Genomic DNA, 25,836 nt, shown 5'->3' with positions numbered 1-25,836 from the left:
AGCCATTTGATAGCTTATTGAGTTGCCTTTTCAGGGCTATATTTGGGAAGCTATGACCATTTTTCAAATAGAATATAAATCTGGGACAATTTTTAGAAGAATCAATTAAGTTTTGGAACTTGTTTTAGATTTATTTCTTAAATTAGTAATTTTATTTATTTAGGATATAGGTTAAGCACTCAAGGAAGTTTCTAAATGTAACTTCAATCATAGGAAATCAGAGGTCTGGTTGTTGTCTATATAAAGCATTATTAATGGTTGAGTTAGTGGGTTAATGGTCAACTGAAGGCATAGCTTAGTTCCCTGTATTATATTAAATAAATACAATGTAATATAATATAAGGATTTCTGTTTATTGTTCTGTTTTTTCCGATTACCCACAGGTTTTGTAATCTACCTGCATCAGAAAGAGGGATAAAAAACCACCAAATTCTTCCATTCCATTGCAAAGGGAAGAAGGAAGAACCTGCTCTCAAAACTTACCGTTCATGATAATGTGATGAGGAGCCTCAAGTGACTGACAAGTAATATTGAATTATTTCTTTAAGCTTTATGCCTCTCCTTCTAACATATGCTTCTCTGTCAACGGTCTTGCATGTGATCTGATCTCACCTAAGCAAGTAGATTGTGGGAGAGAGAAAATGACATGGATGAGTTTGGGCAAGCAATCTTTGAGATGGAAAAGTCTAAAGGCCCCATTCCAGATGGATTTTTCATGTCTTCTTTTCACAAGTGTCAAACTCTAATCAAAGAGAATATCAAAGGAGTCTTTAATTTTTCCCATGGAAGAGGGATTATTAATGAGTATGAATATTTCTTTCATCTCTTTGATCCCAATCCCCAAGAAAAGTGGTATTGCGGGCCTCCAAGAAATTAGGCCTATTAGCCACCCAGATGGTCTCTAAAATATTATCTCAAAGATCTTATGTAGGAGGTTAAGAACTGTGCTTGGTAAGACCATATCTAGAGCCTAAAGCACCTTCATAGAGAAAAAACAGATTTTGGATCATAGTTGTCAAGGCGTCAACTAGGCACCACCTAGGCGTCGATCGCAACCATAGTTCAAAATCTCGCGAAATTTCGGCGATATTTCGCCAAATTCGTATATCTCGAGCTGTCCGAGATACGATACCAATCCGAAATGGAAAAATACCATATTTCGACGATATCTCGTGAGATATCAACGAATATCGTGGACTCACGATATATCGCGAGATATTGAAAAAGTCATGTGCAATATTTCGAATATTTCGGAAATTTTGGTCATCTCGTTTCGGAAATTTCGGTAATCTCGTTTCGAAAATTTCGGAAATCTCGGTCATTTTGGCATTTTACACCCACAGAAAAATACCATATTTCGACGAAATTTCGGTATCTCGGAAATTTCGGTCAAACCGAAACACCGAAACGAAAAGAGATTTAGTACCATGGTCGCAACATGAAAGGGGCTAGGCGTGGCCTCACTTTTCTGAATGCTTAAAAGGTGACCAAGGGCATCGCCTTGGATGCTTTGGTCCGTCTTGTAAGTTGTGTGGTCGACTTTGGTGGTTTGGTTTTTTTTTCTAACACCGTATTAAAGATGGGCATGAGATTTTTGCCTGATCATGTGGTTCCTGCACCAGCGCAGGGACAACGAGAGCGCGTCAGGAGCATCAACATGGATGGGATTTTTTATTTCACAGGGGTGGAGCAGTAATTGTGCGCGCTCCTGTGTCTGAGGAAGGAGCCACATGACCAGGCAGCATTCTTTTTCCCTTTGATTCTATTTCTCACTTTTTCATTCACATGTGGACACGATTATCATACACATTGCTACATGGAATCATAGGATAAAGAAGAAAACAAAAGGAAGGGAAAAAAAAAAAAGAGGTCACGAAGCTGCTGAAACCCTCGACAACCTCTTCCCTTCCATGAGACGAAACCAACTACCGACACCATTCTTCTGCCACTCCGGCTTCAGCGATGGCATTCCCCTTCTTCTTTTCCATTTTTTTTTTTCGTAATTTCTTCACTTCTCTGTTACTGGCTTACCGGAGGTTACTATTTCTTTTTTGCTCCTTCATTTTTTTGTTAATTGATAAAAGTAAGAAATGATCGTATTAGAGCTGACTTGGGAGTTGCCCCGATCAATGATGAGCTCTGAGAGAGTCGTTTGAAGTGGTATGGTCATGTTCAATGGAGGCCTAGGGACGCCCTAGTAAGGAGGAGTGATATGATCCCGATTGAAGGAGCTAGAAGAGTTAGGGGCAGGCCTAAAATGACTATAGGAGAAGTTGTAAGGAAGGACATGCATAGTCTAGGCCTTGTACCAAGTATGACCTCGAATAGAGCCTATTGGAGGGCAAGGATCCACGTAGCCAACCCCATCTAGCTAAGATTCCCCTGACTTACTGGGTTATGCTTCTTTCCTCTTACTTTTATCTTTCATCTTTCAATTTTCCTTTTATTTTCCACCTTTCATTTGTCAATTTTCCATTTTTCATTTCTCATCTCGTTTCCAATCCCTCTTTTCTCATCTCCTCATTCCCTTTTTTTTTAGGCCTCAGTTTTCCCTACTTTGTTTTGTTTGGATCCAAGTAGCCAACCCCATTAAGTTGGGATAAGGCTGAGTTTGTTGTTGTATTCTCTAACTTCTTCTTCTTTTTCCTTTTTATTTCCTTTCTTCATTTCTTCACTTCTCTGTTACCGCAGCTACCCTTTTCTCTCTTTTTCCTATCTTCTTCTTCATTTCTCTGTTAATTTGTTTTGGGGGTTTTGTTTCACTTTCTTCTTTTTCTCTGTTACCGCAAGTGCTGGTTCCTTCTGTTTACTTTTAGTTGTGGTAGAGCTTTGAAGTTTGATATTGGACTGAATACCCTTTGTTCTTGTGTAGGCAATAGTTGCATTGCAGTATGGTGCACATCTGGCAATATTGTGGTCTAAAATTCTGCCCTTTCAAACTATCTATGGTACAGTCAAAAATTCTGCTCTTTCAAGCTGGAATTTATTTTTCTGCTTCTTCATTCCCCCCCCCCCTTCTTTTTTCCCTTTATAAATCCGCCATAGTGTGGTCTAAAATTCTATCCTGTTTTGTGTGTGGATAAGTTATAGTTTATTGCTATCAAGTGCTAGTGCTGAACTTGAATTCAAACTCTGTTTCTTAACCCTAAAGTTAGTGCTCATAGTAGCATATTTACCATTGCTTACCTTGTAATACTGCAAAATTTATTAAGCATGTTGTTGGAAAATCATTAAAAAAAAAAAAAACAAGGGTGCCTTGTTGCCTAAGCAGTTTGGTGGCCCTCCAACGCCTTGGGTCGCCTAGGCGCCTTGACAACTTATTCGGATGAAATTTAATTGGGATAAATAGTGTTGCAGATTCCTAATATTTGAAGAAATTGCGACCATGGTCCAATGTTTCAAAGCCCAATGAGAGAATATAGAACCCAACCAGGTGTGGAAAATCAGCTTGTAAATATGCATTTGAATATAAACATGTATGGTGCCAGACACTCAGCACTATCCTCATGCAGGTGTAAAGTTCTAGACTACAGTTGTCAAGGTGACAAGGCGACCCAAGGCAGTGGAGGGGCGGCGTACGGATTAAACAGAGTATGGCAATGACATAATTATACTCATATGCTACATCAACAATCAACATTTAAGCCACATCAAAAATCAACATAGAAGCAATATCAATGCAATATGATATTGTTATGCTAGTAATGACCTAATATGAGAAAACCAACATATGATAAACAGAGCATAGGATATAATATAAACATATTCTTAAAAAACAAAGCAATAAAATAAGAGCATCATCACATATAATTAAGAAACAGAATTATAGAGCATGTGACTAAGAGCATATAATTGCATTAAGCATGATTCCATGTATTGAAATGCTTCATAATCATGTACAAAAACCAATAAAAGTGTTAGAAACAGAATCTATCTCCTATAATATAAAAAATAAAAACATACAATACAATAAGGCGTCCGCCCAGGTCAAAAGGCAGGCTAACGCATGCCAAGGCATCCAAGGCGAAGCCCAGGTGACCAAGGCCCTGCATCCAACTAGGCGACAGCATTCCTTGTATGAAATGCGCCTAGGTGACGCCATGAGAACTATGTTCCAGACACAGACAGTAAAGCTCGCCACACAACATAGTTTGAATGCAAAGTTACTACTGACTTATTATCTGAATCTAAGAAATCACCTTAATTTTGCTAAGCGATTCATACAAGTGGCAGCAGCATGTGGATTGTAGTCTCGAAGAAGAACAGAGAAAAGTCCATCCTTATTGCCATTCCCTGTAAAGAAGAATAAACTATAAAGATGCTTGTCATGAAGAGCATGAGAAAGATATATACAAGACATGATCACCTTACAACTGAACCACATTCAATCTTCAACCGAAATCTCGCGAAATATTCCGATCTCAGTTTTGGTTGAAACGAAATGTCATGTGACTCACCAAGTATTCAATATTTCAACCGGAACTTTATGGTTTCTGTTGAAATTTCAGTAGGTTTCGGGTTTCGTTTCATGCCAACCAAAATGCCACATTCCTATGATATAAAATCACGCTACATTCTTATGCTGACTGAAACCAGTTTCAAACCTTTTTTGTTTTTTTTTTTCTCCTTTTTGGGTGAATAATAAATTCATTACCAAGAAAACCCCAAAAGGGGAAAGAGAATATACAGAGCCCAACCTTCAAGAAGAGGAGGAGGGCTGCAGCAAGAGTGCAAGACAAGTACAAGCCCCAGGATACAACAATGAGCATGTCCCTTGGGGTGTCTAAAACATTGCAATGGGGTAATAAATGGAGCTTGGAGCTAACATCAAAATAAATGGCTTCCAAATCTTATCAAAGGAGCAAGAGTTGGAGGTCCATCTTCGAAGATTCCGCTCCATTCAAATGTGAGATATGGTGACACCAAAGGCAAGTTTCCCGGCTACATCACAGATGGAAGTCCCCGAGTAGGTCATATCCACCCACTGCCACTCCCTTGAGAAATGGAGGATTCTTCTAGAACAAGGCCAGCAGCCTACTCCATACCCTTTTCCCAACAGAGGAGACAAAGGGGCAAGTGAAGAAGAGGTGATCAATGTCTTCCAAACCATGCAAGCATAAGGCACAATATGGGGGGAAAATATCTGCCTGTGAATCAGGAAAAACTACATGGGAAGGCAGTAGGAGAGAGCTCTCCAAATCATGAAGCTTTGACGAGGGATATGGCCCTTAAACCAAACAATCTTGCGAAAGGGAACAATAGGGGAGCAGACTCTAACAAAGTCCCAAGCTGAGGATGAACTGAAGAGACCATAGGAGGAATGGAGCCAAGTAATTGAGTCTGTCAAAGAGGATGCTGGAGAAGACCCGGCAGGAAGGGGGGCAGTGCAGCCCAAATAGCAGCTTAGCAAAGGGAGGACTAAGGAGCAACCCAGGCACCTTGGGAGATAATAGAAGCCATTGTCTAGTGCTTGTCAATGCCGAAATAGTAGACAGCCCAAGCACCCACAATCGAAAAAAGGACACCCATAGGACGCCAGTTGTCAAGCCAGAGAGAGGTAGAGAGCCCGTCAACAATCTTGGAGAACATATCCCCAAGGGCGATGGGCCTAAGGAGAAGGATCTTACACCAACTCTAGGAGGCATCAAAGGAAGGGGGGCTGTCCAAAGCAAGTCTAAATGAAGAGGAGCCGAGTAAATCCAGTTGACTCATATGTTGTCTTTCTTGGACACTATTTTCAAATCAACTTGAGAATACTCGCCATATTAGCATCTTTGATCCTTCTCAAACGAAAACCTCCGTCGTCCAAAGGAAGGCAAATGGAGGCCCAGCTGATCGGATGGAGAAACCTAGAAGTTTCAGCCCCCTTCCTAAGGAATGGACACATAAGAGATTCCATAGCCTTCATATTTGCCTTAGGCAGCTCAAGATGCCACATCAATAAATGTAAGAGGATTGAAGGATTGTTCGTAAGCTCAAGCCGCCCTGCAAAAGATAGGAGTTTGTCCTTCCAAAGTTGAAGCCTTTTACGAATCAGGTTAAGCATGGGAGTGCAATGGTGGCCTGTTAACCTAGCGAGAATCAAAGGAAGCCCCAAGTATTTGACTGGGAGGCAGCCAAGAGAGAACTCTATCATCCCAAGAAAATTAGCCTTGTCTGCTTCAAAAACCCCAACAAGGAAAAGGTGAGACTTAAGAAGATTGATGCGGAGGCTAGACAAGTTCTCAAAATGGTGCAAGGAGGACATGATGGTCAAAATGGAGGTAGGGTCAGCCTTAGACAAGATCATGAGATCATCAGCAAAGGTAAAATGAGTAAGCTTGAGGGCCTTGCATTTCGGGATGGGGAAGATGAGGTCTGTGTTGGATTGGATATTGCGGGAGAGGGCCTCAAGGGCTAGGGAGAAGATGAAGGGGGGAAGGGGGCAATCCTGCCTATTACCCATAGAGGAGGAGAAGTAAGCAGTAGGGCTACCGTTGGCCAAAATTTAGAAGCAAGAGGACATGCAAGAATGAATCCAGTGAACAAAGACTTGGGGGGTGGGGGAAGGACATCTTGAGCAAGACACTTCAAATGAAATCCCATCTGAGGGAGTCAAAGGCTTTGTAAATGTCTATTTTCATGAGGGCATCCGGAGAATGGGATATTCTATCAAAACTACAAACGATTTCAGTGCAAAGAAGAATATTGTCAAAAATACTTCTACCAACAATGAAGGCAGATTGGTTAGCACTAACCAAAGAGTCAACAACCAACTGAAGACAGTTAGCTAGAATTTTGGCAATGAATTTATTCAGGAGATTACACAAAACAATGGACCGGAAGTTAGACATAGAGGAGGCATCTTCTTTTTTTGGGATAAGGTAATGAAAGAGTCAACAACAATCTGAAGACAGCTAGCTAGAATTTTGGCAATGAATTTATACAGGAGATTACAAAGCAATGGACCAGAAGTCGGCCATAGAGGAGGCACCTTCTTTATTTGGGATAAGGTAATGAAAGAGTCAACAACAATCTGAAGACAGCTAGCTAGAATTTTGGCAATGAATTTGTACAGGAGATTACAAAGCAATGGACCAGAAGTCGGCCATAGAGGAGGCACCTTCTTTATTTGGGATAAGGAGAAGGAAGGTATGGTTGATCCCTTTTATTTGGAAAGGGTTGAAAAAGAAGCTCTTAAGGGCTATAAAAAGGTCAACTCTGATGATATCCCAAAAGGAGGAAAAAAAAACCCATGCTGAATCCATCAGGGTCGGGGGCTCTATTGGCTTTATGGGATAGAACAGCAGCGAAAATTTCATCATCAGAGTGGATGGCTTGAAGAGAAGCAAGGAGGTGGCCAGGAATGAACTTATTCAGCAGCCCCTCAGGAGTCAGGGATAGGGGGAGGGCCCTAAACATGTCAACAAAGTAAGAAACAGGTTCAGACTTGATATCATGGACACTGAGAAGAGAGGAGCCATCCCTAGAAATAAGCATTGGGAATAGAGTTGGCAATTGTGCGAGCTTTCAAAGATATATGGAAATAGACATTGTTGGAATCACCAAGGTCTAACCATTTGATTGTGGATTTCTCCCTTAATAAATTTTCCTCTTGAGTTACAAGGGAGATGAGCTTCAAAGATAACACTTTCCACCTCAGCGTGAAGAGGGTTGGGTGTCAGCTGGAGCCTGGATTGAACAACAGCCAATTTGTCTCTGCAAGTGGTGACCAAGGAAAAGATGTTTCCAAAGGAGGAGGAATTCCAATTCTTTAGAGCCCCTTTGACATTTACGAAGCTTGTGGACATAGACATTAAGTGGAGGGAATTGGTTGGGAATTGGTTTGACCCAAGCTTCATTAACAACTGAAAGGAATTGAGAATGGGGGGGGACCACATGTCAAAGAATTTGAACAGTTTGGGACCAAAGGAGATGTAGGAGATGTATGACTGAACTAGTAGAAGGATAGGACTGTGGTCAGAGATACTAGGGAGGAGAAAGGAAGCATGGGAAGAGGGAAAGGAGGCCAACCCATCTTCATTAACAAGGATTCTATCAAGCTTGCCAGCTATTCAGGCATCACCAGCCCTTCTGTTATGCCAAGTTAATAAGGGGTCAAACCATCTCAGATCATTCACTGAAATCTCATCCAAGCAATCATTGAAAGCACCCACCGAGGTGGAATCAATAGGGCTACCTCTGTTTCTCATGGCCATATCTTACAATATTGAAATCACCTCCCATACCCCAGGGAAGGGAGCCAACTTGAGCAGCAAGGTTGGAAAGATCTACCCAGAGAGAATCTCGATAGGATGAACAGTTAGGGGCATACACATCCGTGAAGAAGAAATTGGTGGTGCTATTGGGGATAGAGTTATGAAGGTGGAGGAACTAGGGGGAGAAGAAGATATGGAGAAGTGAAGTTTAGAGGGGTCCCACAATAGCCAGAGGCAGCCATTAGGGCTCCGAAGATATTTGGAGAAGAAGAACCAAGATGGGGTGATGACAAAAGCAATGCGGGAGGCATTTTCTTGAAGGACTATGGTTTCAAGTAGGCAGCAAAAAACAGCATGATGGGATATGATAACGGAGCGGATGGAGATTATTACAACACATCACTTGCAAATCTTTGTGGAACGTGTTGGAGACTATTACAACACATCTACAGCGATGATTTGCTGCGTTTGAGCAAGATTTGCAGACGATTCAAAATTTGAGGTATACCCTTTTCCCCAAGGGCCCGTTTGTTTGCAAAAAAAATGGGCTGGGCAAAAAGGTGTGGGATACTTAAGTAGTTTTCCATAAAATTCCAAAACATTAGCTTGTTTGGTTGCACTGGGATGGAGAACTTAACCGACAACTTGCATATGGGTCAGTAGTTGTCAGCTGACATGGCACATGAATTTTTCCACCCCATTCTTCTCAAAAGTCCTACCATTTTTGGTGGGAGTCTGACAAGAAAGAGGGGAAAGTGCTTGGCTCTATACAGTAGAGCATCGACAAAGGCAACGTCTCAGCAGCAATGTGGGATTTCAGTACCAGCTAAGGATAACAAGAAGACGCTTCTGAGGCACATTCAATTTAACTGAGCAAGTTGCTTGGTGCTGAAGAAGCAACTCGGTGTGAGTTAGCAGTATCGGCGGAGTGATCTCCAAATAGCTGCAAAGAAGCCATGGAAACTGAAGTTGCCCCTTCGGTCTGCAATCAGCCATCTCTCAATCTATCTATCTCCCTAGCATAATAACTGAGTAGCATGTATATGGGTTTTACCGTTTGAAAACAGAGCTCACATCCTCTGTTTTCTGGATTCAATGTTTATCGGCCAGCCAAGCCTGAATCAACCTTCAATCAATCATGTTTGGAGTTTGGAATCTGGATGAGTGGGCGACACAACATCACAACATTATTTAAGTCATAATATTTTCCTTTTTGCAACCCAAACCCAACGTTTTCAAAATTCTGTATTGATAATCAGAATCGGAATCGGCAACCCCAATGTTTCAATACTTTTTCTTGATAATCAGATTCGGAATTGGCACTTGTCTATCCATGTTTCAGCGGCGGTGGATGGGGCAGAAGGGTAGAGCAATGGCGGGATTGAGGATTGGTGTTGCAAGAAGAGCTACCCCTAGTTTCGTCGGTTCTCTGCGAGGAAGAAAAGGAATTTGTCAGTTCCCTAGGAAGAATAAAAGGAAAGAGATGCTGGAAATTGGTTATTTTAATTAATGTGGGGTCCACAGAGGGCGGGCCTTGGTGTAACGGTAAAGGTTGCTCCATTGTGACCAAGTGGTCACGGGTTCGAGTCTGGCAACAGCCTCTCTGCAAAAGCAGGGGAAAGGCTGCATACATTATGACCCTACCCAGACCCCGCAGTGGCAGGAGCCTCGTGCATTGGGTACATCCTTTTTGTGGGGTCCATATTTTCACTTTTTCCCTTCTTCCCTTTCCTTTCCTTTTCTGTCGTGTAATTCCACTAAATGTGGGGTCCATATTTTACCTTTCCCACCCCTTTTTATCCTGCAAACAAACAGGCCCTAAAAGAATTTTTTTTCAAAAAGTAGGGTAAATATTTAGTGGTTGAGCTCTAATTTTTAACATGTTAGATATTGTAGGCTGGTCTACGACTTAACAGAGTCTGATTTAATTTTCTGTTTTTAAATTATTTTCTATATTTTCTGGTTTAAATTTTAATTTTCTTTACACAAAAAATTGAAAAAAATAGATACCTAAGTATGTTGATGATGAGACCTATCAGGCTCCTACAGTGGGATCCACATTTGCATCGTCTTCCCAACCTGGTGATCTATATCTAATGTTGGGGTACCTAGAGTATGTTGATGATGAATCCAATCAGATTGTTGTGATGGACTTTAAATGTTTCTTTAGACATAGCATGACATGGCCTTCTTTTGTGATAGAGCCGGAGGAAAGTTTCGTAGGTGGCAGTAAACCTCCTCATCTTTCAAGCCCGCCCAGAATGTGGTACTAACATAGAGTTGGAGGAACGGCTTCGTAGGCGTTTTTGAGTTTCACCTTGGTTGACGATTGTACACTTATGGTTGTGACACTTGTACACTTGTACACTTGTACATGTACTTATAAGTTGTAACACTTAGACATTTAATAATATTAAATGATTTTTCTTCATTTGTAATTGTTGTAATATGGGTTCAAGAGTAGTTTTGTCATAAGGGTATTTCTGTCCATGTACCTATTCTAGAATGTTCCTCATATTTTTATAAATAAAGAGAGCCTGTGATCGACTACACACAAGCCAATTTTCCATTCTCAACATGGTATCAGAGCGGGGATCCACATAGGGATCCTAACCCTAATGCCAATCACAACGAAGCCCTAGAAGTTTTTTTCTTTTCTCTCTTTTAGGTTTCTGCGCCTACAGCTCCATCACTAATCACCGCGACCATTCTCCACCTTCTCTCTCTCTCTTTCAGTTTCACTAAGCACCACCGCCACCTCCTCCAGACCTCGCTAGAGGCTTCCCCTCCTTCTCACCTCGCCTCACCTCTGGCACCTTCTTCTCCCTCTCGCGACTCCATCTCGAGTTGCCTTTTTCCCTCACCTCTCACGACTTCTCTCCACCCCCCTGCCTCTCTCTTTTCACCCTTGGTGGTGAGTTATCTCCCACCAAAGGGTCGCTGATTATTATCTAAATCCCGTCTTATTTTTGGGATTTGTTGATGATTTCAGTCAGGGTCCTTTCCAAATATTTATCTGTTGGTTTAGTTTCTCTCCAACCAGCAACTATGGCTGATTCAGATATCTCCACCGCCTCAACTGGACACAAAGGAGCAAATCAGTGTGGCTTCCTTCCGTTCCCTGCCAGCCCCATTAAACTGAATGGGAGCAATTATCTCATGTGGTCGAGATCCTGTTTTTTGCCTATTGATTCCCATGGTCTTTCTGGTTACATCACCGGAACCTCTACTATACCTATTGATATTGGTCCTGTGCAAGATAAATGGATGACATCAAACTTCCTTGTGATGTCATATCTTATCAACTCCATGGATCCTGACATTGTTGGTGGCTATCTTCTTCTAGATACAGCCACCAAGATTTGGAAGACAGCGAAGGACACTAATTCCCAGGTTGGGAATGCTCCACAGTGCTATGAGCTTCGCCAGAAAATACCTGCTATGAAGCAGCAAGAACTATCTCTCTCCCAATATTATTCTAAGTTGTGTGGCATGTGGCAACAGCTGAACTTTTTTGGTCCCTTTACTTTTGTTTGTGATGTTGATGCAACTGCCTTCAAGAAGTGGGAAGGTGGTCTTCGAGTCTTTGATTTTCTTGTCGGACTAAATATGGAGAATGATCAGATTCGGGCTCATGTCTTCAATCGTGATCCTTTCCCAACTCTTGAACAGGCGTACGCTATTGTGCAGTCCGAAGAAAGCCACCGCACTGCTATGGTTCATCCAGCTACCCAGGAACGTTCTGCCCTCTTCACCAGTCCACACAGACATCTCGTGGGGGTCCTCATAATACTGGTGATCGTTCCACTCTTGTTAAATGTGATTTTTGTGGGAAAGAACGTCATACCAAAAACAAATGCTGGAAGTTACATGGACGTCCCACTGATACCTGGGGACGAGGACAGAGTCATCCTTCTACACCCAAGGATAATCAGACTTCATCTGAGGACACCACATCTGATCAGCCCCTTTCTCAGAGGAATTTCAACACCTTCGCCATCTCATGAACCGGCTGGACACCACTGCTTCATCAGCGCCTTCTGCAGCCTCTGCTCTCTCTTTTCCAGGAACTCCTACTCCATCCAATTCTACTTTGTCAGGTATTACTTTCGGTGGCCAATGTGCCTCGGTCATGTCAACTTCTTGGATCATTGGCTCGGGAGCCACTGACCATACGACAGGTTCCTCTTCTCAGTTTATTCAATATTTTCCATTATCTGGTAATAGTAAAGTCTGTGTTGTAGATGGTTCTATATGCTCTCTTTTTGGGAAGGGTACCACTAAATGCACACCTTCTCTTTCTCTTGCCTCTGTGTTACATGTGCCTAAATTTTCTACCAATTTATTGTCCATTAGTAGCTTGACCCATGATCTGCAGTGTACCGTAACCTTTTTTCCTACTCATTGTGTTGTCCAAGAATTGAACACAAGTCGTACGATTAGTAGTGGGAAGGTGGTTGGTGGTCTCCACATGCTGGATAGCCCTTCATCAGTCCCATCTGGTTTGGTTTCTCATCCGGCTTCATCTGCTTCAACCTTGGCCGAACTACATCGGCGGCATCGTCGTTTAGGCCACCCTCCTCTTAGAGTTTTATCCAGGTTATTTCCCGCTTTAGTTAACAGTTGTAATGCAAAATCAAGCTTGATCATGCAAGCTTTTGCTTCCTCCTTGAAACTCATATAAAGGAGCCCAACTCCTCTAGAATCTCAGCCTCCATTGCTCCGGGCTGGTCTCTTCTCTCAAATTACCAACACCATGCTAATGGCAGAATTTGGTTTTTATGGGACCCCTGCAAATACAACATCTCTCTCATCTCCTCTTCCTCTCAATTCTTGCATCTTAACTTCCTTGATATCATTAGCCATTCAAGTTTCCTTCTCACTGTGGTCTATGCCTCAAACTGCCCCCTCTCATAGGCTGTCTCTTTGGACTGATATTCGTTCCATTGCAAATCAGATTGGAAATGCTCTTTGGGGCCTTGGTGGTGATTTTAATGTTATAAGGTACAGCCATGAAAAACTGGGGGGAGATCATTTAGACATGGAAGCAATCAACTGTTTCAATGAGTGCATTGAAGACATAGGGGTCAATGATCTAAGATGGACTGGTTCAATCTATACTTGGAACAACAAAAGAACAGGCAGTGCTCGTATCACTTGTAAGTTGGATAGAATGCTGGTTAATGAAGAATGGCTTTGCTGGTTAATGAAGAATGGCTTTCAGCCTTTCCTTCATCTCTTGCCACCTCTGACATGCCTGGCTTCTCTGATCACAGCCCTATCACCCTCGCCATCCAACCTTGCATCTCCTTTGGCCCGAAGCCTTTCAAGTTTTTCAACATGTGGGTTTCTCACCCAACTTTTTTGCCTACTATTCAAAATGCTTGGGATAAGCCTGTAAATGCTTTTTCCTCCTCCCTTATTGCTTTTGCCAGGAAGCTTAGAAATGTAAAGGATGCTCTCAAAAGTTGGAATTCGACCACCTTTGGTAACATTGGTCAGCAGGTTTTGTTATGCCCAGGCAAGCCCTCCTCTATCCAGCTGCAGCTCCAATCTGATATCCTAAACGTTGCCTTGGCTGAAGAAGAAAAAGAAGTCTCCATTGAGCTTTCCTCGCTTCTCTCTCAAGAAGAATACTTTTTCAACCAAAAGTCTAGGATTAAATGGCTGGAATTAGGGGACTCAAATTCAGCTTACTTTCACCGATCTTTGAAGGCAAGGATAAATGCAAACTCTATTCTCATGCTAAGGGCTCCTGATGGTTCTTCTATTACTAGAGTCAAAGATATCAAAGACACGGCTGTGAAGTACTTCAAGGAAATCTTCAATGGTTCTTTGGATGATCTTGGGCCTCTCCCAAACAACCTGCTCAACAAATTCATCCCAAATGAGCTGCTCCCCTCTCTTAGGGCTATCCCTGATGAAGGTGAAATTGAGACTGCTATTCGATCTCTCAAAGTGGATGGGGCCCCGGATCCGGATGGGTTTAATATGGGGTTCTTTTTAGCAGCCTGGGACATTGTTAAGCATGATCTTATCAAGGCTGTTCGGAGCTTCTTCTTCAACCCCGCTCAGATCAAAGGAGTCAACCACACTTTCTTATGTCTTATCCCCAAAAAAGAAGGTGCTTCTGTTATGACAGACTTCAGGCCCATTGCTCTCTGCAATCTGATCTACAAGTTCATTGCCAAAATCCTTGCCTCCAGACTCAAGAGTGTTGTGGAATTGCTTGTTAGTGATAACCAGTCAGCCTTCATCCCCGGCAGGAACATCTCTACCAGCATCCTTCTTTGCAATGAGATTGTTAGAGGCTTTGCTAGATCTAGTCATTCCCCTACTGCTCTTATGAAGATTGATATTCACAAGGCCTTTGACTCCATTAGATGGGATTTTATCATCAATGTGATGACCAAGATGGGACTCCCTCCGGCTTTTGTCAACTGGATTCATGCTTGCATCTCCTCTACAAGGCTCTTTGTTCTAGTAAATGGTAGTCCGGCAGCCTACTTCTCAACTTCTATGGGAATCAGACAAGGATGCCCTCTTTCTCCCTACATCTTCACTTTGGCTTTGGAAGTTCTATCTAGGGATATCCAAACTTGCATGGATCAGAACCTCATTTCTCCCATTCCAAAGTGCAAAGCTCTCAAGCTCTCCCAATTAGCTTTTGTGGACGACCTAATGATCTTCTCCAAAGCTTCCATCAGCTCATTTGAAACCATTATGTCTTCTTTGCAGCGCTTCCAACTGATCTCGGGTCTATGCATAAATCCATCAAAGTCTCTTCTCTTCCTTACTGGGGTTTCTGATTTGGAAAGAGAAGCTCTAATTGAGAAAGTGGGTTTTACTGTTGGCCAGCTCCCTGTCAAATATTTGGGTCTTCCTCTGATTCCTGGTACGCTATCTCCGCATCACTGCACCCCTATGTTGGATCTCATCAGGAAGCGCCTTCAGCTCTGGAAAGGAAAGCTTCTCTCTTATGCGGGTCGCCTAGTTCTCATCAAATCTGTGTTGGAATCCTCTTATATTTTTTGGTCCAGCATCTATGGATTACCTCACTCTACTGTCAAAGCCTTGGAATCCCTAATGGCCTCTTTTCTTTGGAAGGGCATGGATTCGCCAAAATTCCTTCATCCAATTAGTTGGGCTTCAATCTGTCGGCCAAAAAAAGAGGATGGCTTGGGTATTCGAAAGGAGGTAAACTTAGCTGGAACTATCAAGCTGATCTATAAGATTGTCTCTGAAAAAAGAAGTATTTGGGTTGACTAGATCTACTTGAGGCACCTATAGCATGATTCCTTCTGGACTGTTTCTCTGTCCTCCGATGTTTCCTGGGTCTGGCGTAAGATCTTAGCTGCTCGCTCCCTAGTTCAAGGATCTATCTGCTCCCGCATTGGCGATGGCTCATCTACTTCCAGGGAGAGGTGATTCTGTTCTTTGGGTTCATTCTTCCTCCGGTTGCTTTAGTGCTAAAGCTGCCTGGGATCACATCCGCTCCAAAAGCCCCCGAGCTCCCTGGAGAAATCTTCTATGGTTCAAGCATCACATCCCCCGTCATTGCTTCACCGCCTGGAGAGCACTCTCCAGCTGCCTTCCAACGCAGTCCTTCCTCCGTCATCATCAAATTAATGCCCCTCCTTCATGCTGCCTTTGTTAGAACAATGCTGAAGACACTGAGCATCTTTTCTTCGCGTGTCCTTTCTCTTCAGCTATCTGGAAGGGAGCTCTAGCTAAATGTTGGCCTTCAACTCGAAGAATTCTATCCTTCAGTAAAGAGTGGCTTTGGATTGACATGACTTTTGCGGGTTTCTCTATTTGTGACACTGTTGGAAAGTTAGTTCTTTGTGCTACGATCAATCACATCTAGATGGAGCATAACCTAAGGAAATGGACCTCCAAATCGCAAACTCATCAGCAGATTTGGGACGCCATTTCCTTCGAGATAAAAGCTAGGCTTTCTTCGGCCCCCCCTCTTCTTGTAATGACACCCAAGGAACAGGCTTATTGTTGCCTCCTGGGGTCTCTCCTCAACCTCCCTCTGATCCTCCTCCTCTTAAGGATTCGGCTCTTCTCTTTTGTTCCTCTTTGCTCCCTAGGGAGCTGCTGTGTTTTTTTCACTCTTTGGTAATGAATTTATTTATTCACCCAAAAAAAAAACTTCTCGTGTGATGCTTGCATTTTTGCAAAACAGACTAGAGCAATTTATCCAATTTCTGCTAATAGAAGTGTAATACCTTTTCGTTTGATTCATTCTGATGTAAGGGGCCCTGGCGCCCTGCCTGTTGTTTCTCTAAATCTGGTTTTCGCTGGTTTGTTACTTTTATCGATTGCTTTTAGTCGTACTACATTGGTTTCTCTTATGCATCAGATGAGTGATGTCCCATCTTGTTTCCAGCCATTTCATAAAATGGTTCAGACTCGGTTTGATGGCAAGGTGAAGATTTTGAGGACAGATAATGGGAAAGAGTATATGGACAGCACATTTCAGACTTATCAAGCCACCCATGGAATAATACATCAAACGTCTTGTGTAGAAACTCCAGCACAGAATGGTGTCGCGAAAAGGAAGAACCGGCATCTCTTGGAAGTCGCTCGATCCCTTATGTTCATCATGGCAGTCCCTCCTCGGTTTTGGGGTGATGCAGTCCTTTCTACTGCATACCTGATTAACTGGGTGCCATCCCACGTTCTTTCCTACCGCTGTCCTCTTGAAGTCTTATTGGGATCGTCCTCCTTTGTTATGCCCCCAAAGGTGTTTGGATGTGTTGTTTTTACTAGAAATCACCATGTTAGTGGGAAATTTGATCCCAAGGGCCTTCGCTGCATTTTCTTGGGTTACTCAGCCACTTAGAAGGGTATAGGTGCTATCATCCACCTACCCAAAAATTATTAGTCACCATGGATGTAGTTTTTCGGAAATCTGACGCTTATTTTTCTCCACAAGGACCTCTTCATGGGCAGTTTGTAAGTGAAGAGGTCCCTCCTCTCATTGAGCCAATGGTGGAAGTTTTTGTGCCTACAGTTGAAGATACATCTATAGAACTTGAGGATGGTATAACTGGAGTAGAGCAAGAGCAGGCAATGCAAGAGAAGCCTTCGATTCAGGGGGGAGCAGCCTAGTACCTTGAAGACGTTCTCTCGAGGAACATAGCATAAAGGAACCACCACCACTACCCCCACACAATCGGCATTACCTGTTCCAAGTCGTCCTCCTGGTAAGTCTATTCTCGATCTTACTCTTGACTTACCTATTGCTATTCGTGAACCTCAGAGAACCTGTACAAAACATCTCATTTCTAATTTTGTTTCATATCAGTCTCTTTTTACTTCTTTCCAAGCTTTTGTTTCCTTCTTGTCCTCTGTTTCTATTCCAAACACTTGGTAGGAGGTTCTAGCAAATTTGAGGTGGAAGAAGCAATGAATGAAGAGATGAGTACCCTCACTACATCGCACAAGGCTGCCCAGCATGGCTGACTGCCTCACACAAGGCTGCCCAGCATGGCTGCACTGCCACGCACAAGGCTGCCCAAGAATGATACTTGGGATTTGATGCCGCTTCCTCCAGTAAAGAAACCCGTTGGCTGTAAATGGGTTTTTGCTGTAAAGTAGAAGGCCGATGGATCTATAGAAAGATACAAGGCACGGCTAGTGGCTAGAGGTTTTACCAAGACTTATGGAATTGATTATCAAGAAACGTTTGCCCCAGTTTCCAAGATGAACACTATCAGGTACTCATTTCCTGTGCTGTTAACCAAGGATGGGATCTCCAACAACTTGATGTAAAGAATGCATTCCTCCACGGGGAACTTGAAGAAGAAGTTTATATGGAAATCCATCTTGGATTTGTTGCCTCTGAAACACAAGGAAAGGTGTGTCGTTTAAAGAGAGCTCTATATAGTCTGAAACAGTCCCCTTGAGCATGGTTTGGTAGGTTTCATAAAGCAATGGTGTCTATTGGGTATAAACAGAGCAATGCTAACCATACTTTGTTTATCAAGAAGAATGGCCGGCACATTACTGTTTTGATTGTCTACGTGGATGACATTGTCATCACGGGGAGTGATAGTAGTGAAATAGGTAAACTAAAAACCAATTTGGGGACAGAATTAGAAATAAAAGACCTTGGGAAGCTTCAATACTTTCTGGGAATAGAAGTTGCCCACTCCACTCGAGGTATCTCACTCTCTCAGAGAAATTATACTCTGGACCTCTTGACTAACATTGGCATGTTGGGTTGTAAGCCTGCTGATACACCATTAGAACCTAATACCATTTGAAGAGTAAGGATGGAGAACCTGTGGATAGGGGCAGCTATCAGAGACTGGTTGGTCGACTTATTTATTTATATCTCACACCGGGCCTGACATAGCATTTGTTGTGAGTATATTCAGCCAATACATGCATGACCCCCATTCTACTCATCTGGAGGCTGCTTACAGGATCTTGAGGTACTTGAAGTCCTCCCCTAGAAAAGGCATAATCTTTTCTCCTCAGAACCATTTACAGGTGAGGCATTCACTAATGCTGATTGGGCAGGATGTTAGATGACTAGAGATCTACCTCTGGCTATTGTACTTTTGTTGGAGGCAATCTAGTTACTTGGCATAGCAAGAAGCAGGCGGTAGTTGCCAGGTCTAGTGTTGAAGCTGAATTTCGGGCAATGGCCCATGCGATATGTGAACTTCTGTGGCTTAGAGGACTTCTCCAAGATTTATCTGTGGGTGTTGAACTGCCTATGCGACTTTATTGCGGCAGCAAATCCGCAATAAGTACTGTACATAATCCAGTTCAACATGATCGAACCAAGCATGTGCAGATCGACTGCCACTTCATTAGGGAGAAGTTAGAACAAGGAGTCGTTTGTGTCCCTTTTATTCAGTCCAGTGATCAGCTAGCTGACATTCTCACTAAGGGAATTAATAGTAAATGTTTTAGTTCTATTGTTAGCAAGTAGGGCATATTTGACATCTATGCACCAACTTGAGGGGGAGTTTTGTAATATGGGTTCAAGGGTAGTTTTGTCATAAGGGTATTTCTGTCCTTGTACCTATTCTAGAATGTTCTTCATATTATTATAAAGAGGGGCTGTGGTCGTTTAGACACATGCCATATTTCTCATTTTCAACAGTAATACATATTTTAGTTGTTTTCATTGAGTTTTATGTGTTATAGTACTAAATTATGTGTAGCATAGGCTACATGCCTATATTTGAGAAAGTATACAGCAAAGTATGTCATACACCACTAACCTAGGGTAAAAAACCGAACTAACATTTTTGGTGCATTTTTTAACAATCTAAAGGTTCCATCATGTTTAGAGATGCTTAATAAGGGTTTCCCTAAAGTTTTGGGCCAAAATACGGCTATTTGACCACCAAAATGGTCAAACAAAACCGGTTTCGACCAGTTTTCAGTTGAGACCCAAAATATTTCGGTTTTGACCAAGGTCAAAAGCATGGTTGAAACCGACTTGTCGAACCTTGACCACATTTGCAGGATATACAATATATCAGACATACCAAAGAGCATCTAATTCCATTCTCATGCAACCAATTTTTCAAGCGTATGGAAACAAAGTCGCACAGAACATCATAAGTTATTCATATCAACAACTCTTGTTACAAGCAATCTAAAAATAATTTACCAGTATTGGTCGGGATGCTCTCCAGTTTTGGGTGCCATGCTAATCAAACTTCGTGTATGCAAACCACAACAGAACTACTACAGTAAACTACTATTGATACAAGACATTTAAACATAACCATTCACCTAGAACTTCAATTTTTTGATGATTTTTCAAACTACACAAAAAAATTATATTTTACATCACATTAAAAAAAAGAAATAAAATATGGTGATCTCATTAGTAATAGACACTATCAAGCGATGCACTTGACAAATCCTACAGTTTCCACCAAATTGGATTAAGGGATCTACTATCAGTCAGCTGGAAATAAGCAATATTGCAGTTCGGCTATTTATTTAAAATTGATAAAAACTTTAAGACAGTTATTTCAGTAGTAGCACAAAAAGCAGACCTAGAGTTGCCTTTCCAAGTTGCCCAGAAATAAGTTCACTATTGCGAAAATAGACAAACCCGTCATTTGGACACATTGTTTCTCCCGATTTACTATATGTTTTCTCCAAAACAGTGAGATTCAGATAAACCTTCATATGTGCATGAGGACGTACTAGAACACTAAATAATTGTTTCCCGGTCCAAAGCTCTATTGGCTGCAAAATAAATAAATTGCACCATAATCAGCCAGTGCCAAACAGATCAAGCTTCTCGTATTCATAAGAATAACATTCAGGAAGAAATCTGCCCAAACTATGGATAAACGTAAAAAATAAATAGTACAAACAGAAGTGGGGAATGACACCAGAGTTAATCAAAAGAGTGGAACTATATATACACATACACACACACACACAAAGATTAGAAATACAAAATCATTACTCAGTCCAAGATTAGAAAAATAATATATGAAATCAACAAGTATTGACATAAGGTGCATCCAACTGTAGGTTACTTCCTCTTCCAACCCGAGCACCTAACAATCTTCCTTACAACTTTCCAATTGTGGATTCCAAATAGTCAAAACCTCAAACAATGAGGCTTTGTTCCAATAAGGACTCTCTAATAGTCAATGGGAACCAGCTAAACCTGGCACCAAAGCGGAAGCACAGGTCAGTCTTGGGCACCCAAACAATAATGCTCTTTGTAAGGTTCACTCTCAACTCTCAACCTAGAAACTGATTCAAAATTTCCAAGAATAGCCACAAATTACAACATTCGATCAACATTTGGATCCAATAAGTAGCATATTGTTAGCATACTTCAAGTGGAACACCATTCGAGAACCCTCCTTCAACAGAACTCCCCTAATGGGATCCAAGTTATTCCACCAAAGATTCTGCATATTGCCGATTTTCTCAACATATAGAAATAGGAAAAGAGAGCGATGCAGGACAATCTTGGACCAGGCCGACCCAACTGGTGTACTACCTTGGACCAACCCAAACCTAGTTGAACCGGGTCCAGTTTGAGTGTTTGGATCTAGTAGGATTTTAGGAAGTTTATTTTATTTGGGAAAGTATTATGTAATCTTTTATTTTAAGGTAAAGGAAAATTTCCAATTTGAGTTTAATTGGGTTTCTATTTTAGTTAGCCTGGTTTTAGTAAGTAATTAGAAGTCTTTATTTTTTTTGGGTTTTATAAATGGATGTGTAACCAACGTATTGAGATTATGAAAGAAAGAATTGAAAAAAAGTGAGTTTGTGCGTGTGCACACCCAACCCCCCCCCCTTTTTTCTTCTTCTCGCTCCTTCTTCTTCCCCCCCCCCCCCTCTGATTTCTTCTCAGATTTCCCCTCCCCTATTCTGTCCCCCATTAGAGAGAGAGAGAGAGAGAGAGAGAGAGAATTCCCCCATGTGATCTCTGTACCATAAAGGCCATCTAGAAGTACACAAATAAGAATAGAGAATATAGAAAAACCACCCCCACCCACTTCCTCCATTTTGGCCCGAACCCCACAACCTTCGTAACTTCATGCAACACAGACCACTAAATGTGGGCATGTGCTTTCTACAAGTCCAAATCAGCTCGACTCTAACCTTATCTAATCTGATGCAAGCAGTCAGATGAGATAAAAACCCCATCCACGATTGTCCTCCCATGTATAAAGGCCCCATGATAAGGCCAACAATGTCAAATTGGCTTTTGTACATGGCAGAGCAATAATTTATAGAAAATCTTACATAAACCAGAGTTCAGAGACTAATACGACTGTAGTCTATTATATCTTCAACCCCTTCCAACTTCAGCATAGAAGAAATAAATAATGTACTTGAGCAAACATCCAAACTAGCTCAATCATGGAATTCTTTCAAGGCTTCCATAATAACACCTCTCACCATGTTCCAGCACTTACTGTAAAATGCTAAAGTAAAACCATCTCGCTAGGGCCAGGTCGCCTTTCATACATCATTGCTTCTCTAATCTTCAAGAGTGAATTTTCTTTACAAATTGACTCTTTGTTCCCCATCAATAATGGTAAGCCAAGAAAATTTCAACTTCCAAATGAAATAAATACATCACATCTGCTTAATATAGAATCTTATAAAGGTCAGCCTCTCCATGAAGCAAGGGTAAGGCTGCATACATTATGATCCTTCCCAGACCCTGCAGTGGCGAGAGCCTCGTGCACTGGTTACGCCCTTTTTGTTTTAAATAAAGGTCAGCCCCCTCCATCTCCTTCAGATCCACAAACAAGACCCCATCCATCTGATCTCGCTCAAAATATATGATTCACCCTTGTATGACAAGTTCCAAATTGGTGAAGGAACCAGGTATTTTTTTTCTTCCCTTCCTTAATACAACAACAACAACTCAGCCTTATCCCAACTAAATGGGGTCGACTACATGGATCCTTGCCCCCCAATCAGCTCTATTCGAGGTCATATTTGATAAAGGCCAAAGATATACATGTCTTTCCACACCACTTCTCCTAAGGTCATTTTAGGTCTGCCTCTAACTCTTTTAGTTCCTTCAATTTGAATCAAATCACTCTTAAGTACTAGAGCATCCAAAGGCCTCCGTTGAACATGGCCATGCCACCGCAAACGACTTTCTCGTAGATGATCATGTATCAGAGCAACTCCCAAATCAGCTCTAATATGATAATTTCCTTACTTTATCCTCCCTAGTTCTGTCACTCATCCATCTCAATATTGTCATCTCCACTACACTAAGTTAATTTATATGATGCTTCTTAATTGCCCAGCTTTCTGTACCATACATCATAGCCGGTCATATGACTGTCCAATAAAATTTTCCATTAAGATTTAAAAGAATACACCGATCACACAACACTGCGGACACACCTCTCCACTTCATCCATCCCAATTTAATTCTCTGTGAAACATCATCTGGTTCATGATCGAGCGAGTACTCTTCCTCATCCGGATTACCTATCGATCAAATTCCCGGCAATAGAAGCAGGAGAGCTGGTAGTAATAGATCGCAAGGTAGGGCAAGGCATCATCTCCACTACACTAAGTTTATTTATATGATGCTTCTTAATTGCCTAGCATTCTGCACCATACATCATAGCCGGTCATATGACTGCCAATAAAATTTTCCATTAAGTTTTAAAAGAATATGCCGATCACACAACACTCCAGACGCACCTCTCCACTTCATCCATCCTAATATTTAATTCTCTGTGAAACATCATCCTCTATATCACCTTCTTTATTTATGATTGAGCCCAGATACCTAAAATAACCACTTTGCAGAATCTCCTTCTCATCAATTTTCAACACCACATTATCTATCCTAGTGTAACCAAACTTACACACCATATAATCTGTCTTTGTTCTACTTATCTTAAAACCTTTTGATTCCAAGGTTTATTTTCATAACTCCTACTTGGCATTAATCCCTGCTTTTGTCTCATCCACCAAAACAAGATCATCAACAAAAAGCATATACACCAAGGAACCTCATCTTGAATGTCTTTAGTTAAATCATCCACGATAAGCATAAACAAATATGGGCTTAAAGCTGATCCTTGATGTAACCCAATTGTAATTGGGAATTCACTACCTTGGCCACCCATAGTTCTTACACTTGTCACCGCATCATCATATATATCTTTACTATGTCCGCATATTTACTTGAAACACTGCTCTTCTCTAGTACTTGCCAGATTAACTCTCTAGGGACTGTCATAAGCTTTTTCTAGGTCAATAAAGACCATATGGAGATCCATCTTGCGATCTCTAAATCTTTCCATGAGTCTCCTAAGTAAACAGTTTTTGTAGTGGATCTTCCAAGCATAAAACCAAATTGGTACTCCATAATAGTAGTTTCTTGTCTCAGAGGTGGGTTTCAATAACCCTCTCTCATAATTTCATAGTATGACATTAGTTTTATGCCTCTATAATTATTGCACCTCTGCACATCACCTTTATTTTTGTAAATCGGGACCACAATGCTTCTTCTCCATTCATCTGACGTTTTCGTTGTGCTCATAATCTTATTAAACAGCTTGGTTTACCAAGACAAACCATAGATTCCTAAGCTCTTCCACACTTCTATAGGGAGCTCATCTGGGCCTTGTGTTTTGCCTACTTTCATCCTCCTTAAAGCATCTTTTACTTCAAACACCCTAACTTTTCGTATATACCTACGACATGTGATGTCTTGATAGGTAATGCAGTCTTTCAGAACACTATTACTCAAAGTGTCTTCATTTAGTAGGCTACAGAAATAACCTTCCCATCTCTTCCTAATGTCTTCATCCCTTTTTAGTACTTTACCATCTCCACTTTTAATACATCTAACATGGTCGAGATCTCTACCCTTCCTTTCCCTAACTTTAGCTATCTTATAGATAGTTTTTCCCCTTCCTTTATGCTCAGATTGTTATAAAGATCTTCATATTTCTTCGCCCTTGCTCTTCCCACAATCTTCTTATCTTTATTTTTGGCAAATTTATACCTTTGTAGATCCTCTACATCCTTAGTCCTTTGCCATGTCTTAAAACTAGCTTTCTTAGTCTTAATGGCTGCTTGAAGCTTTGAACCTCATCATCCCACCACCTAGTCTCTCTAGAGGAAAGACGTTTTCTTTTCAATTCGCCTATGACATCTTTAGCAACCTTCTTAATGCAAGTAGTCATCTCATTCCGCATCGTATTAGTGTCTACCTTAAAGTCCCACTTTCCTTGTTTGACCATTTCATCAATAAATGATTTCAAAGTATCTCCTTTTACGCTCCACCACCTTATCCTAGGGGCAAAAAACTCACATTTCTTACAATTCCGTGTAGTGAGGCACATATCCATGACCACTAATCTATCCTGTGTGATTAGACTCTCCCCTGGTATAACCTTATAGTCTTAACATAAAATCTATCAGACCTTCTAGTTAGGAAGAAATCTCTTTGGCTACTATGATGCTCACTTTTGAAAGTAACTAAATGCTCCTCTCTTTCAAAGTAAGTGTTTACAATAGATAGTTCATAAGCCATAGAAAAATAAAAAACTGAGAACCCCTCCTCATTCCTCTCTCTAAAACCATATCCTCCATGTACACCTTCATAGACTCGAAGCTTTTTCCCAACATGTCCATTCAGATCACCCCCTATAATAATATTTTCTCCTTGACTAAAACCTTGCACTATCCATCCATGTGTTCCCAAAATTGTAACTTAATACTTTCACCCAATCCTACATGAGGTGCGTAAGCGCTAATTATATTGACAACCTCTTTCTCCGTTACAAGTTTGATGGATATAATCCTATCTCCGAATCTTTTAACATCCACCACATCCTTCTTTAAATCTTTATCCACTACTATGCCCACTTCACTTCTATTACTTTTATCCCCTATATACCAAAGTATAAAGTCATCCAACTCCTTAACTTTTTTACCCTTCCATCTAGTCTCTTGAATACAGGCTATGTTAATCCTTCTTCTCCTCATAAAATCTATCAATTCTAGACTCTTACCTATTAAAGATCCAATGTTCCAAGGTGCTAATCTAATCTTACGTTTTTGGACTAGCTTCTTCCCATCTTTAATCCATGACGCTATTTGAAAAATCTGACTCTATTGAAATCTGCTCCGA

The 25,836-nt window shown here is 41.4% G+C and overlaps 1 protein-coding gene across 4 annotated transcripts in view; it reads right to left on the bottom strand.

The window, feature by feature from the left end:
- The window catches only part of LOC122670399 (DNA-directed RNA polymerase III subunit 1), a 164,311-nt gene that overhangs the window by 110,580 nt on the left and 27,895 nt on the right, over positions 1–25,836 (bottom strand). For all 4 annotated transcript variants that reach the window (XR_006334207.1, XM_043867279.1, XM_043867260.1 and 1 more), the window contains exons 13-14: positions 20,237–20,432; positions 4,200–4,293 (exon numbers count right to left, since the gene is read on the bottom strand). Coding sequence is in view for 3 of the 4 variants with exons in the window: in XM_043867279.1 (XP_043723214.1) it covers positions 4,200–4,293; positions 20,237–20,432 (290 nt within the window). In the remaining variant the exon portion in view is untranslated. The remainder of the gene's footprint in view (positions 1–4,199; positions 4,294–20,236; positions 20,433–25,836) is intronic.

Source organism: Telopea speciosissima, chromosome 1 (assembly GCF_018873765.1).
Source record: "Telopea speciosissima isolate NSW1024214 ecotype Mountain lineage chromosome 1, Tspe_v1, whole genome shotgun sequence".
Taxonomy (NCBI): domain Eukaryota; kingdom Viridiplantae; phylum Streptophyta; class Magnoliopsida; order Proteales; family Proteaceae; genus Telopea; species Telopea speciosissima.
This window is presented reverse-complemented; position numbering and strand designations above follow the sequence as displayed.